This window comes from Branchiostoma floridae, chromosome 10 (assembly GCF_000003815.2).
Source record: "Branchiostoma floridae strain S238N-H82 chromosome 10, Bfl_VNyyK, whole genome shotgun sequence".
Lineage (NCBI taxonomy): Eukaryota > Metazoa > Chordata > Leptocardii > Amphioxiformes > Branchiostomatidae > Branchiostoma > Branchiostoma floridae.
Genome location: NC_049988.1, coordinates 6,284,805 through 6,301,586, shown reverse-complemented (window position 1 = coordinate 6,301,586; position 16,782 = coordinate 6,284,805). Strand labels below are relative to the sequence as shown.

The 16,782-nt window shown below is 41.8% G+C and overlaps 1 protein-coding gene across 1 annotated transcript; it reads right to left on the bottom strand.

The window, feature by feature from the left end:
* Positions 1-370: 370 nt before the first annotated feature.
* On the bottom strand, positions 371-11,853 carry LOC118424307 (fibrillin-1-like). Its single transcript, XM_035832852.1, has 9 exons — positions 11,838-11,853; positions 11,349-11,471; positions 11,085-11,207; positions 10,561-10,683; positions 10,297-10,419; positions 9,770-10,036; positions 9,256-9,437; positions 643-815; positions 371-503 (listed from the first exon to the last, which is right to left on the bottom strand). Exons 1-9 carry the CDS (start codon positions 11,851-11,853, stop codon positions 371-373), a joined length of 1,263 nt encoding a protein of 420 aa, XP_035688745.1.
* Positions 11,854-16,782: the final 4,929 nt, after the last annotated feature.

Below are 16,782 nucleotides of genomic sequence, written 5' to 3'. Positions count from 1 at the left end.
AGACGGGATGTTGTTGAGGATCTCCCTTTCTTGTGAGAACACGAACTGACGGAGCAACTTAACCAGGAGACGGGACCACGTACTGACGGAGGAACTGACCGAGGAGACGGCATTTTGTAGAGGATCGCCCTCCCCTGTGAGACCATGTACTGGCGAAGGAACTTACCAAGGAGACGTGATGTGTTGAGGATCTCCCTTTCTTTTGAGAACACGAACTGACGGAGGAACTTACCAAGGAGACGGGATCACGTACTGATGGAGGAACTTACCGAGGAGACGGGATGTTGTAGAGGATCTCCCCTTCCCTGTGAGACGACGCACTGACGGAGGAACCTACCGAAGAGACGGAACCACGTACTAAAGGAGTAATTTACCGAGGAGACGGGATGTTGTAGAGGATCTCCCTCTCCTGTGACACCACGTACTGACGGGGGATCTTACCGAGCAGACGGGATGTTGTAGAGGATCTCCCCTCCCTACGAGACCACGTAGTGGCGGAGGGACTTACCAAGGAGACGGGATGTTGTTGAGGATCTCCCTTTCTTGTGAGAACACGTACTGACGGTGGAACTTACCGAGGAGACGGGATGTTGTTGAGGATCTCCATTTCTTGTGAGAACACGTACTGACGGTGGAACTTACCGAGGAGACGGGATGTTGTAGAGGATCTCCCCTCCCTGCGAGACCACGTACTGACGGAGGAACTTACACCAGAACCTCTTGCTGAAAGGCGCCCCTCTCACGGCTCCGTTGTCAGACGTCACCGGACTGGCGATGGCCTCGTTGATGAATGTAAATTTGTCCTCTTCTGACGACTTAAACAGGGAGAAAGGCAAAGAAACTCGTTCAACAGAAATCCTCTGTCATGAAATGTCATGGGAGGAAAATATAGCCATTCGCAGCGACATGGTACCATGGTGACATGGTGACATGGTGACAATCCATACTACAGTATGGATCTGCAATATGCTGTTTTTCCTTTGTTTCTTCTCCTGTCAAATCTTCAAATGGATTCAACTTTTTGGCGACGCCTCAGGGGCGGAGGCATTTTCTACAGTATTACGATCGCTTTGAAAGAATTTAGAAAATTCCACGAATGCATTCCCTTGGGAATTGATTTTTGGCTAAACCGCAGGGGCGTCGTTCATACACTGGTAATTGAGGACTATTCTAGCTGTTTGAATGTAAGTTCATCTGTGACGGTAGTTAACATAATGATACAATTTTTAAGACTTTATATCCGCACACAAAATAAAGCGCTTACCAACAAGCTTTCGATCAGTCCTCTGATCCTTCTCAAGTTAAAACATCGGAGGTTGCGCAACACATCCATAGAATCTCCGGGACACTCTGTGGATTTTGACAAGGTGAAGATACTTGATTCCGAACAGGATTACTTTCTTAGTGGAGTGAAAAGGCTATTTACATCAGAGCCCACCGGAAGTGCGACTTAGGTTTTGGGTCATTACAACTTGAGAAGGATCAGAGGACTGATCGAAAGCTTGTTGGGAAGCGCTTTATTTTGTGTACGGATATAAAGCCTTAAAAATTGTATCATTGTATTCTAGCTGTTATTTTTCTTTGTTGAGGCATTTTTTTGTTTTCAGGATTAATGATTTAAGGGAACGGTCTTTTCACATAGCCGGGAATGACAGCGCTCCTTGCATATCATAAGACGTACACACAGATTATTACTAGTACGATGTTTCGCATGCTTTATGATTTTGCAATGAAGACCAATATGTCCCAGCTTTTTGCCGTTATGTCTTCTATAAGCCTGTACTTTTTACAATATGGAATGAAATGCTGTCAAGTGGTTATCGTTCGAAGTCATAGAGAGCCTGATTAAGAGGGGTAGAAAAATAAGATGTTTTAAAGAAGACAAGACCAATATAGCACAACTTTTGCCAATATCTTTTGAGCTTAGCTTTTACAAGGTGGGATGATATGCTTTCACGAGGTCAAAAAAAAAAATAATGAAGACCAAAGCAATGTACCACAAATTTTTGTCGATATCTTTTTATGAAACATGAAATGATGTGCTTTCAGGTTGTTGTCGTTTGGAATTGAAGCTGGTGTGTTACGCCGAAGGGCGGTTATACCGGCTATATAGATACAGATTACGTAAAGTCTGATTGTGAAAAGTTAAGAAATCACATGTTTCAAACAAGCCTTGAAACCAATGGGTGTCAAGTTGTTAAGATTCTGCTTTGAAGACTAGCATAGCTAGAATAAAGGAAGGACGCAGAGACAAGGTTTTCCGTACACTGGGCACTGGAGACTGTTAAGATGGTTTGACGTTACTATATACTAGTAATGCTGGCCTCGCTAACCTCGTTCTTAGCTGAGGATCTCTTTTTCTCTTCTGAACTGTACTCTCTGACTCTCTGTCTCGTGGTCACGTTTTGACGTATCAAACATACAGGTCTTGTCACACCACAAAACAACGGTTATTTCATCTACGGTCCATTCATATACATATAAAATCAACTACTACAATGTATACACTAAAATACATATTCGTGATATTAACAGTCAGTCAATCAGTCAATCCGTGAATTCTATAACTGGTGTCATGTCAGGTTTTCTATACATGTACAAGTATGATCGCAATCTATCGGCTGTACGTCTTGGCTCTGCTACTGGCCTCTACTTCCCTTCTGTCGATGGCGCTGTTCTGGATGTTGTGTGGCTCCCCTCTGTTCAGAATTTTCAAGCCGCACAAACGTATATTCTGGCTCCTCTCAGCGATGGCCACTTCTCGTGAAGGGACTCGACCTACTTTCCTTGTGGCGGTAAGAGTCTCTATGTTGGGTGTGGCGGGAATGTGTCGTCTTGATGGACATGATATACGTCTGTCAGGAACACCTCGCCGTCGTCGCCCTTGTCCGGTAGGTTGACCTGTGCGTTAGATCACGAGAGAACACAGTTTCACCCGTTTTATATACTATAGTAATATAATAGTGATGCTAGCAATAATGGTTTATTGTAAAGTCACCCTAATGAATTTGCTACTATCGCTGCACATTTGTTGGTGTTCTACATGGACTAAGTCACCACATGGATGGTCGTCACAGTTAGCTAATGTTCATCTCAGGAGCTGCTGTACGTAGGGAGAACGCACGCAGAGAACAAAGGTTAAAATTGAAGTACAAAAACAATTCTCTTCTCTTTCTTGTCAATTCGAAGCAACCAGAAAACACTGTAGAAATTGGAACTTTTCTTCGGCATTCATGAGTGAGGTAAGCTTATCTATGCCTTGTTAGCTGAAATGCAGTGTACAGATTTTGACTTAGTTGCCTAAAGTTGTGCTAAGTTGAACTTTGGTTACTCGACTTATTGGAACATCGTGCTTACTTACCTTGACGACATACAGAAAGACGTTTACATTATCATTTTTTATCACTCGAGTATACAATTAACAAACTAGTCGGCACTTGTACTGATCGAACTCATCAATACATCTTGAGGGGTGATCAATAAGTTCGGGACCTCACGCTCATGTACAGCTCCAATTTCGGGGCATATAAAACCTTTTATAAATGTCAGCCAAGCTTCGAACCATTCAACGGTGATCATTACTTTCCAGGCAACATCAAGTAAGCTTAGGCGTCACCCCAAACGCTTGGTTACGTAGATTTATCAGGTTTTATCAAGATGATTAACATTATTTTTACCTCCTTGCTTTGATTCACACTTGACACCTATTTCAACATGAAGAACTAGTCTAATTGTTGCATTGTTAGGAAGCATGCGGGCACAAAAATCTGGGAAGGAACGGGTGGATGAAATAGTTGAGATATAGTTATACCGATCTCCTCAAACGGACAACATTAGACAGTAGAAAGCTTACGATAAGTCTCGCCTCGGACCACGTTGCCTGAGCCAATCAGAATGCATCACGTTTCCTTACGCTGTGCCACATCTGGCATTTATTTTACATATAGACTTATCGGAAATCCGCTGCGTCGAAAGCTTAATTTTGTCATGCTCGACAAATATAGCTCTACACTATGTGGATTTCTCGCTAACTGCATAGGTCACCAAAACAATCCAAAATGAGACATGTGGCAGGAAGAAAACTACACAACCGAACAGATACATAAACATGAACTTCAGCATAAACTATGGTAGTGCAAAAATGTTAACGCTAACATTACGTAACCCAAACTGTTTTCAAAATGGTGGATCGCTGCCCGATTCAGACCTCCGTGTCACAATCATATAACTAAGTGTCGACAAATTTAAGACTACAATAAAGTAAAGTACATGTAGGACGACACCGGTATCCACAACACGGTCCACCAATAATTTATATGGGAGCCTACCCACTTTTCCTTCTGACGAGTAGTCTTGATTCCGAGATCTCCGGTCCCTCCACCGCCCGTACCCGCCGCATCTTGCCCCACTCTACGAGTGTCAATACAGCGGTCATAGAAGGTTACCCTAGGCCGGCGTTCTCTTCAGGGTCAGGGATCGGCGGGCATCTTTATGTGTTATTTCTGCCTCCCTGCCCCGCGCGCCACCCATCACTGGCCCAGTACCCTTGCCACGTCCTCAGTTCCCCGATCTCACTGTTCCCGTCTCGATCTTGGTTGAACTTGCCGCATCTCCAGCCCAGCAGTATTGCCAGAATGTCACGTGCACGTTCAAATACGGGTGACAGCCATAATCAACTTCATTCTGTTTCCCAGCCCTCTGTACTCTACGCTGTATTTTTGCTCCGCAAAAATGTGTCTGTGTGCTTTCACCTCGGGATCTGTTGGTGTAATGACCCTTTGAGGCATTCGGTGACAGCCGCGTCCTGTTAGCGTCCGGACCACATACAGAGTTCGTCGGTATCAAACAAAAGGATGTTTTTGGTATTAATTAGCACGGCGGCACTTCCACCTCAAATCCACCATGCCGCCACGCCTGGCTTTGCTCGTCCAAGCTTATCGCCTAATTACAAAGGGCACCGCAAGGAGCAACACTATAGTCATTTATGTCGGTTCAAATTCATTCCTTTCAAAACATTATCTACTCTATAAACATCCACGTCCTCTCTCGCGTCGTGTCCTGTCTTGACTGGCTACGTCACACGGCCAGGCCAACCCAACTCCTGTCCATATGGTTATAATTACAGGGGCGACCGTCCTCACTATCACGATGTTACTAGTATCTCGTGACACATATTCTCCAAGCAGAGGTTTGGTCCGGCGGAGATAGTATCATGATAGAAATCGGAATTTGTACGGGGGGAGCAAGTTAAACTCCCGGTACTCCACAAGATCACAACTATCTCCGCGACCAAACCTCTACTTGGAGAATAGTGAAACAGACCCGGGAACGAACCGTAAAAGTATAATTAAAAAGGGCCCAAAGAACACACACAAAAAAGTACTTTGAATGTATTTCTTGATAAACAGCTTTACTTTTGTTTCCTGTAACTTCCCGACAGGCCCCGGGGGAAATGTGACAGTAGAAGAAGACATTCTTGATCATTCTTGGGTAGCCATATTCTGAAGTTCGCAGCTACTCGCGCGCCGCAAAATAGGCTTCATTTAAACCCCAAACCGGTAGTGGTCGCTTAGATATACAGTGTATTGAAATATAGTTTTGTTTTCGTGTCTTTCTTTTGTAGACTTTTAAGCAAGTTCGCAGGGACTCACAAAATGTTTTTTCTCTAAATGACTTCAATTTAAAATCGGTTGTAGTCGCCTCTTTTGTGTACTGAAAAAGAGTTTTGTACAAAATGCCTAAGGAAAAGGCGGTCACGGTAAGACATTCTTTCAGTCTGTTTTTAGTTTGCCGGACACTGGAAAGAAGACAATGAAATGGTTAGAAATAGATAGGACAGACCAAATGGCGCATGTTGTATTTGGGCCATATTTGGGTGTTACCAGGCCCCTCGGCTATTTTAGGAATAGGACATGTGACTTGACCATATTTGGAAGTTCAATTGAATGTTGCATCGACCAATAATTGATGAGATGAGCTATGAGTAATTGGTAGAGCGCCAAGTTTGAACTGCTCAAACACTGCCGGTTCTCAGAGGTTTAATGATATACAGTAGACATGTTGTGTAGCTCTCCTTGTAGTAACTGTTTATATTGTAGTATAGCCCATAATTCCGTCTATCAACAGTACATTTCCAATCTAGCTGTGGCAAAAGACATGATTAGACTTACGTAGACTATGGACCGATCCCGAAGCCCCGCTCCCTGTTCGACAATTTGGTGTATTCTTTAACAAAGAAGAGTATAGCATTTCTCCTTCAGCCATTTCTGTCCCACTGGGGCTGTTTTTGACGGAGGTGTTCGAAATAGAGTAGGGGGTTCTATTTGTTCGATATGGCGTTCGATCAGGATCGGTCCACTGTATAGACTTGGCTGGTATAGTACATGAAACGTAAAGCATAGATCACAGAATAAACAATGATCAACACGAGATAGATCTGATTTTTTATCATGCCTAGCATTATTATATTTGTATTGTAACATAGCCGCTCAAGGGATACTAATACAACAAATGTCAGAGTGCATTGTCGATAATTAGCTATTATTTAGTTATCTTTTTTGCAGTGGGGGAGTCCCAACAAAGCTTTGCACTGAATACAGAAGCATAATACGTTAAAACGTAACTTTGCCCATAAAAGGTTATGTGTTCGGTACCGTTTATCTCCCTGTGTGTCTGTTTGTAGCCTGCATAACTTGCAAAGTATGGATTCTTATGAATCTTGAATGTGGGTAGCGCCGTGAAAATGAAGGCCAAGTTCTAAAATGGTTCCGCCAATCGGTTTTCTAGCGTACTGCAGTGAACTTTCGGTTTTGATATCTAGTGTTCTGGCCATGCTATGGTCCAAATACATGAGTCTCAGATAGATCTAGTTGTAGTTTTATGTAGTTTTGTATAGGAAACAAAAGGTGGGAAAAGTTTAAACTATGTAAATCTTATCTTAGTATGAAAATCTTATCTTATAGCAAAGAAGGCTGTTGTAGCGTTTCCTCATAAATTAGATGTGACGTACCCTGCCGATTTAAATGATTTATGTTTAATAATTTTCGCTTTAGTTTGCCTCGTGATGCCTCAAATATGAAACTTACATCATTTACTACTATAGGGTTATAGTATCCTGTCATTAATTATGCAAATGAGGTATCTATTTGCATGATTGATTTCCTAAGAATTTCGGTCTTTCTCAGTTACATATGTGAGAAGTTTCATGGAATGTAGGGATTTATAAAATTTCCTCATTACTTATGCAAATTAGACATTGATTTGCATATTTAGCATCTTATTATGTGCAAAATACATTAGACCTACAAAACCTAATAAAACATAACGATCCGTCGAAACATTCTTGATTTATTTTCTTCTAACCTTTTAAACAATTTCCGAAAATAAAGGTGCAAGGGAACCCAAACTTACAGCACTTACTCTCTGCCCCAAGAGATAACCACCTTTAAAAAATCAAGACCGTGACATGTCAGGAAACAGGAAATATAAAAACGGTAGTTCCGCTGCAGTACCTTAGGGAGTAGATTGGGGATCCATTATCGACCTTCGATTTCCTGACCCTTACCCACCTACCAAATACCATTAAAGATGCATCCAAGACTTATCAAGTTTTGCTGTTCACAGACACACACACAGATATTTCTATGGGGTATAGGGGGTAATGGATAGAGGTGTTGTCACCTGGCGGCTAAACATGCCCAAATATAACCTATTTGGCGAAGGTAAATATAGATTTTCAGAATTTACCGCAAGCAATTTGAGGCAAGCTTAACTTTTTTTCTAGCGTTAATTGTGTTTGCGAGGCTTCTCCCAAGATGGAATCACTGCATGGAAATGTGTGCGTTCAAGACTGTGTTGTGAGCATGGCTAGCAAATAAACATCTTTTTCATATAAAGACTCACAAATCCATCAGAACCCGCGTCGCCAAGGTGTTTTTCAACACCATTCTTGTTCATTTTTGGACCAAATGAGCTGAAATTTGGCAGGGTCGTAGAAATAGCAAATACGCCCAGTTTTTTTTTCACTTTCTTGATAGAGGCCGTATAAATTATGATATTTAAGTTTTTTGGTCATTTTTAGACCAAATATGTATATTTTGCGCCACTGTGTCCTGGTATTACAACCTGATAACCTGAAATTTAACCTAGATAACCTAAAAAAAATAGTTATTTGGGGCGTTTTGGCCATTTTTGACTAAAAATGTATATTTTGGGCTCCTATGCCCTTCTATGGAAACCAAATGACCTGCAGTTTGGTACATAGGTGCATTGGACATATGAGCACAGGATCCTGACAACGATTTCTTCATTGATCACTTCAATAATGAGTTATTTTGGATTTTTCGTCCATTTTTGACTAAAAATGTATATTTTGGGCCACTATGCCTTTGTATGGAAGCCTAATGAGCTGAAATTCGGCATGAAGGTGTGTCTGGCAAGTGCCGAAAGTACGTCATTTTTATTTTGGGAATACATTACTTTAAATTGTTCAATTTTGGGATTTTTTGCCATTTTTAGACTTAAAATGTTAAGTTTTTGCTGCTGTGGCTATGTATGAAAACGAAATGATCTGAAATTTGGTATGAAGGTGCGTACTGTATGCGGCCACAGGGCTCTATTTACACCTATGGTCTACATCAATTAAAATTGTGAAATTTGGGATTTTTTGCCATTTTTTGATAAAAAAATGTATATTTTTGTTTCCTGTGTCATGAAAAAGCCATCTGTTCTGGAATTTAGTATTGGGGTAGCTTTAGCACTATAAATGGAAAATGGACCACATAGACCAGGCCATTTCGCATAGATAGGGGTGTTCTGGAAGATTCCATTCTTGTATGGGGGGGGGGGGGTAAAATAAAGTTTTGGATTGCAATATGCTGTATTTGCTCCCAAGCAAATGTCGGCCTTTGTTTTCTTCAAAGTTTGCTCAATGCAAGGCCACATGAACCACTTCTTGGTAATGCACTAACGCTCCCTGTAGCAACATATCTTGTCCTTATTAAGTCAGAAACATCAAGCCTGGGCAATCTCGACTAACTGGCTCTATAGGAGAATCCCTGACCAATTTAGGCCGTAATGTTTTTAGGAAACCGGAAAAGACCGCTAATTACGATACGTGTGGTAAGTTCTTTTAAGTGCTCGAGATGTGGCTCTCCTAAAACATGATGAGGCATCCACTGAACAGCCTTAGCAATCCCACTCGTTTATCTATTTTGCATCTGTCCATTATCCATTTTACAGAAGGCTACTACTCACATCCTGAATGGTCCCGCAGTCCTGCAGACCTGTCTGGACGGTCACCTCCGTGTCTGTAACCGTGGCGCGGCAGCTGTCGTTCAGCAGGTGCATGTTGTCCACATCTACCTCTGGTAGCGCCGCTCTGGGGAAGGTCACGGTCATGTGATCCTGATGGCACTCCACATTCACGATAACCTCAGCTGAAAAACATATCCATGCATCTGACTGAATACGTTATGTCCATCACGTCTTGGTGGATGTTCTGCAAAGAAATAATCCAGATCTGAAGTCAGAAACACTTTTAAAAAAGCCTTACCTTACAACTTTTCACAATGGTCTCAACTCATTGTTAAGTAACGCCTTCAATCCAGCCTTGAGCTACCTATGGGCCTGCTAATGCTGGACTTTGCTCAATAAACCATTGACAATGAATGAATTTTATTTTAGGTCAAGGGTACACTGCAGCCTTTCTAAAATCAATCGAGTTGGAAGATCTAAACTTCCCTGCACCCATGCCCTATCACAAACCAACCTGTTGTCTCTGCCCCACTGATCTCTCCGATTTCCTGGTCGCCATCTCCAAACGCCGTCAGGGTGAAGGTGTACTCTGTGTCTGCCCACAGTCCGGGCACGGTGGCCGCGGTGTCGCCCGGGGAGGGCGGGGGAGACAGGTCCTGGTCCGAGCCCCCGGTGGGACGATAGCGTAGTCGGTAACGGGTTATAGTCAGGTCAGTAGGCGCCCTCCAGGACAGGGTCAGGTAGTCTATTCCGACATCGGTGAAGACCAGGTCAGACAAAGCTGTGGGGGTAATCACAACAAAGCCTTTTTAGCCTCTCAATCTATGTATGCTAGAAACACTTTTTCTTTGCTTCTATGTAAAAGAGGTGCTGAGAGCATCAAAGTTTCAAACTTACATTAGTGCATTAGTTACAGCCTATTTTTCTGGATAACCTAGAATTTTCGCGTTATGTGCCGTCTATTGTGATATATAATGCGAACAGATTAGCATGTATGTTTTGTAGACTTTTGACAAACGATAAAGAAAAGGCATCTTATACCTGTGCAGGTGACTCCATCTCCGTTGTAACCTTCCTCACAGGTACAGCTGAATCCCTCGACTGTGTCAGAACAGGTAGCCTTCTCGTGGCAGTTATGTGAGCCATCTGCACATTCGTCGACATCTGTAAATACACAAGTTTCCAGTGCTGAATAAACCGATGAGACTTTGTGAACATTGTAAAATAAATTATAAGGGAGTAATGCATGCAATGCAACAATTACAGACTTACAACACAAATCCTTATCAAACACTTTGTTCTTACGAGTACAGCTGATTCCATCTCCCGCATAACCTGTGGGACAGGCACAGGTAAAAGAGCCGTCTGTGTTGGTACAGGATGCCGCGGAGTGGCAGTTATTTGTGCCGTCTGTACATTCATCGACATCTGTGAATACAAACAACACAAGTTGCTAGATAAATAGTTTTAGTTTGGTTGCACATAAAAGGTTAATTTTAAGCTTCCTCTTAACAGGAAGAATGAGAAGTAATGACCACTGATGTTGAGGCACAGAGAGTTTTGCGCTTCCATCTGGCGGTGACTGTTCAAGGAATTATGTTTTTCACACTACATAGAAGGTGCCAAGATTACAAGTTTTATTGGTAGACACACAAATCCTAGTAGAAACCTAATAACTACAGGAAAAGAAATAATTTGACAAATTTGACAGACTATTCTTTGCCAAAATAAATGCCCCTATTCTCTACAATGAGACAAAGCAGCTGTTATGTGAAAACAAGACACCAAAACGCTTATGTGACAAACGATAGTAAAAGGGCATCTTATACCTGTGCAGGTGACTCCATCTCCATTGTAACCTTCCTCACAGGTACAGTTAAACCCCTCGACTGTGTCAGAACAGGTAGCCTTCTCGTGGCAGTTATGTGAGCCATCTGCACATTCGTCGACATCTGTAAATACACAAGTTTCCAGTGCTGAATAAACCGATGAGACTTTGTGAACATTGTAAAATAAATTATAAGGGAGTAATGCATGCAATGCAACAATTACAGACTTACAACACAAATCCTTATCAAACACTTTGTTCTTACGAGTACAGCTGATTCCATCTCCCACATAACCTGCGGTACAGGCACAGGTAAAAGAGCCGTCTGTGTTGGTACAGGATGCCGCGGAGTGGCAGTTATTTGTGCCGTCTGCACATTCATCGACATCTGTGGATACAAACAACACAAGTTGCTGGATAAATAGTTTTAGTTTGGTTGCACACAAAAGATAAATTTTAAGCTTCCTCTAAACAGGAAAAATGACCGAATACTTTGAGGCACTTGGAGATTATAGCCTGTAATGAATCCTTCTTGGGATGCATGTGCAAGTAATCATGGTCTCTCACATTGCAAAGAAGGCGCCACGATAACAATTTTTATTTGTAGTCACACAAATCCTAGTACTACAGGAAAAGAAATGCATTGACAAGTTTGAGGGACTAATCTTTGCCACAATAAATGCCCCTATTCTCTATAATGAGAAAAAACAGCTGTTATGTGAAAACAAGACACCAAAAAGCTTTTGTGACAAACGATAGTAAAAGGGCATCTTATACCTGTGCAGGTGACTCCATTACCGTTGTAACCTTCCTCACAGGTACAGTTAAACCCCTTGACTGTGTCAGAACAGGTAGCCTTCTCGTGGCAGTTATGTGAGCCATCTGCACATTCGTCGACATCTGTGAAAACCAAGAGCACAAGTTTCCAGTGCTGAATAAACCTATGAGACTTTGTGAACGTTGTAAAATAGAATGTGATAGAGTAACGCATACAATGTAACAAGTACAGACGTACAACACAATTCCTTATCAAACACTTTGTTCTTACGAGTACAGCTGATTCCATCTCCCGCATAACCTGTGGGACAGGCACAGGTAAAAGAGCCGTCTGTGTTGGTACAGGATGCCGCGGAGTGGCAGTTATTTGTGTTGTCTGTACATTCGTCGACATCTGTGGATACAAAAAACATAAGTTACCGGCGATGTAATAGAATTTTTTTAAATACAAGAGTCTGAAAACTCAAACTTGCAGGTTTAGTGTCAGACTTTGAAAGGGAATAACTCATCAAGAGGGGGTTAACAGATTGTTTTAATTTTCGGTATGTAGATAGCTTATGAGATGCTTCATATAATGACATATTGATTACAAATTGGTATTTGATTTGCATAATTGATTAGGAAATTGTGTAAACATGTGGCATTTGTAACTGAGGAGGAAAAGAATATTGATATATAGATATCATGCAAGATAAATACCTAATTGGCATAATAAATGAGAAAATGCTATAATGTCATTGTGGTTAATGACGGAAATGCTTACTTATGCATTTGAAATTTATGTACAGGTGAACGCCGTTATGTACAGGTGAACATCGTTGAACATTGATTATGCAAATGAGATCCTCATCATAGTCAAACGTCCAAATTGTTCATTTTGCAGCATTTTGTACAAAAGAAAAATAGATAGCTATGAGTGATGTCCCTATCTCAATGAGATCCTTATTTGCATAAATGATCAGAAAATGCGATAAAAGCCTTCTTTTTTAACATAGATGTGTCTGGTGGAGGAGATGATCAACTGATATAATTTATGCAAATAAGACAAACACAATTAATACAGCAGTTTTAAAGGTAAGGATAATTTGGAGAAGGTAATGTGGAACTCTAGTTACACCTGCACCTGGCGCATATACCTAATGTGTATATAATGATTAATTCTATACAAAGGTGACAGGGATGTTCACAGTTATTCTTTCTTCTATAGTTCTGATCTGTGCAGCCATCGGCTTCATATCCCTAATGTGCATATAGTGATTCACCCCGCGCACAGCGGTGGCAGGTTTCCATGGATAAATGAGAGTTTGTAAGTGTTGTAAAATGGTGGTTACGTATGGACTACAAGAATTACTGAATGTTCAATCACATTCGTTGTTCTTACCATCACAGGTGAGTCCATCTCCGTCGTAACCATGGTTACAGGAACAGACGAACGACCCTGGTGTGTTAGAGCAGGTTGCGTCATTGTCGCAGTTGTGCTCGTTATTTGAACATTCGTTATCATCTGCGGAAAAAAACAGCACAAGTTTCAGTGAATAAATGATAGTTTGTAAATGTTGTAAAATGGAGGTAACGTATGGACTACAAGATTCGTTGTTCTTACCATTACAAGTGAGTCCATCTCCGTCAAAACCATCGTTACAGATACATGAGAACGAGCCGGGTGTGTTATAGCAGGTTGCGTCAGCGTCGCAGTTGTCTGTGCCATCTGAACATTCATCGACATCTGTGGATACAAACAATCCAAGTTACTAAAAGATAAATACACCTTTCAGTCTGTGTTGTGAAATGGAACTAAAGATATGTCTACAATGCTAAACATATACCAAGACGGGGTTATCATAAAGGGTAACCATAATTCCCCGTATTACGAGGGGCGTGCAATTAGTAATGGTCCTGACCCATTTCCCATAGCAGGAGATTAATGAAACTTGGCACAGTTATTAGTCTTTCTCTTCATAGGAATCACCCAGAGTTATGCATTTCTCCCATCGTTTGATGCAGCTCTGGACACCGATTTTGTAGGACACCCCAGGTTGGTCCTCCAACTGATGCCTCATCAATGGCACAAGAGGGACGACCAGGTCTGGGAGCTGTTTCCACAGACTTCCAGCCACGTTTGAATTCAGGATGCCAGCGTTTTACAAGGTCATATGATGGGGCATCATCACCATAAGTTTCATTTATTTCATCAAAAGTCTTCTTTGGTGTGCGTCCTTTCAAATACAAAAACCGGATCACTGCGCGACACTCAACTGGTTCCATTTCACACCTGGTCCATTTCGCACCTGACTAAGTTCAAACACCAGTAAACCAGAAACCACAATTAGTTCAGAGCTGTCTTTTGCAACATAACCCATAGAGATACGAATTATTACACATACAAAATTTCATTTAGATCAGACAACTGGAAGTGGGTCAGGAGTCTCAGGACCCTTACTTATTGCACGCCCCTCGTACTCTGTGACTGGAGGGTAACCTTCAGCGACAGAGTCTTGTGATCACTTAATGCGTTGAGTGTTCGCACCTATAACTTTATGTTCCATTTGCAGCAATCGTATGTGGTTTGGCATGTCGTCTGTACTTCGTTGCGAAATGATGAACTTCTTTTTTTTCGCGGTAGCTGTTTTTATCATGGATGTAAAAATACCTGCCGTCCGGTAAAGTGGTTTAGGTCTTCGTTATGACCGCGCATTAAGCCTTGAGGCAATTGAATATCGTCAAGCAGATGTTGTCCTTCGAAAGAACCCTCCACACGCTCAAATGACCGCTTTTTCACGCTCGAAGGTCCACTTTTTTATGTCCCAATTTTTTTTCAAAGGCATAGCTGATTTACATTTTTCACTGATAGACATTTCATTCAATCTTAGTGAGTCTATCAGCAAAATTTGCCCTAGAAAGTGCAGGAAATGGCTTTTCAGTGGGTCCAGATTTCAAAATTTCCCCGGACCTCCATTGCGACGCCTCGCGCCTTTGGTGTCGGACATGGTAAAAATATATCGGGGGAATAGGCCTCAAAGACTTATGCCCAAAGCCTTGTGTATTTTAATAGAAATTCCATTAAACTTAGCCAGCGAATTTTGCCCGTAAAAATGCAGGAAATGGCGTTTCAGAGGGTCAAGGTTTTAATTTTTCCGGGGGAGCATGCTCCGGTCCCCCCAAGGCAGCTCGTACACGCGGCTCTCGATGGTCCCACCAGTACTAAACAGAATCCCCCCCCCCCCACACACACACACACACACCAACAAAATCATGGCTCGGGCATGGATTAAGACGCTGATTTTGCTGTTGATGCGTACAGGATTGTGTTATAAATTTGGCAGTTATACATATGTTAGCTTTTAAGTAAGTTTTGGGTATAAGTTCAAGTGATGTGTTCTATATGCGATAACAGCAAGTCATACACCACAAAACCCATATCACAACCGACATAACCATAATTAGGACACAAAGTATGATACCTACGGTCACTTGTTTTTTATTAGAATTTCTCAGTCAAAATATTGTACAGTAGAAGTCAGATAATTCCATGGAATCCCTACATCCCAAAACGGTGCGGTTCAGCTGAATAACTTCGTATTGTTGCACCACCTGGCCGGATAATTGCACGATTTACGTAGCAGCCGATCCGATGATGATAATAATGCCGCTGGCAAATTGAGTGTGCAATTGAACACATTCAACTTTGAAATTTGTACCTAAAACACGCATAGGTATGTTTATGATATTTTGATGCTCCATTAGGAAAAACGATACATAAAAAGTTAAGCTTGTGTATGTTATTGACTTCAATAAACTTTGATAGAAATCAATAAGTAACAAATGATCGAGGGGAAATCTTACCTTGAGCAGTCCCGCCAGAAGCCAAAGCGAGTAGAACCAGCAGCCCCACGAATACGGACAGTCGCGGGTTCATCACGTGTCCAGGCTAGCTCACCTGGAATAACAGTCCGAACGGGGCAAATCAGACTTGCCATAATTCCTTTCACATGTTAAACTATTAGCATTCTGCAATATGAGCAACAAGTGATTAGAAAGGTTACTCAGCAAAAGCAGTAAGTACAGCAGCATGTTTAGAAGACAAATTATCCCTAAAGCCACCACACTTATCGAAAAAAGTCGGAGTTCTTCCAGAAGTGAGTAGTTCATTGCCATACTGTTTAATTGGCCGCACCCGGGGCAATTGACGTACTAAGGTCACCGTAGCGCTGAATGGCAGCCTCCAGACCCTTGCGACTAAGACCCACGGGGGATAGTCGTTTAATGACGCCCTCCTCAGAGCTCTACTGCAGCTTTCTGTCTGACAATATAGTCTGTCAGTCCTGCTGCTAGGCTCAGGACAGGGGGGTCATTGAAAAATAAAGCTGCCGGAGTACATTGTTACCATTGCAGGGGGCACCGGAAACTCTTAGAATGGGAAACACTGCATGTCTCCAGAATATCCCAAATATATTATACATGAATATTTACAATATTTACTTATAATAAAACATAAAGGTTTAAACCGGTGTAACATAACTAACTGCTGTCTCGCTGTGTGCTTGCGAAGCTGATATGATAGCCAAAGGGTGGTTATACAGGGTATAGAGATATAGATACAAAAGATAGTGTGTTATTCCGGCTATATAGATACAGATACAGATACAGAAGATGGTGTGATATGCCGAAGGGCGGTTATTCCAACTTTACAGATAGAGAAGCTGATACAGAAATCTGGAAAAATGGCCCATAAACTTCTTTGGCCTGTTTCCATAGGAACGAGGTTCGGAGCAGAAAGAAAGCTATTTTGAGGGGTTGTGTACCAAGTACTATCACTGTGCAAAATATGACCAAAATCCATTTTTTTAAATGTTGCCACAAATGTAAGACCCTTACAGACATTCGTTTCTGAATGTTTCATATTCCATGAAGAACAGAAATGC

Excerpts from the sequence above, each read along its gene's own strand:
- LOC118424307 (XM_035832852.1), bottom strand. Across the intron at positions 10,420-10,560 it reads AGATGGAATCAGCTGTACTC|ATGTCGACGAATGTGCAGAT; the intron begins GTAAGAACAAAG and ends GTGTATTTACAG. Across the intron at positions 816-9,255 it reads ACTGCGGGACCATTCAGGAT|TCGTCAGAAGAGGACAAATT; the intron begins GTGAGTAGTAGC and ends TCCCTGTTTAAG.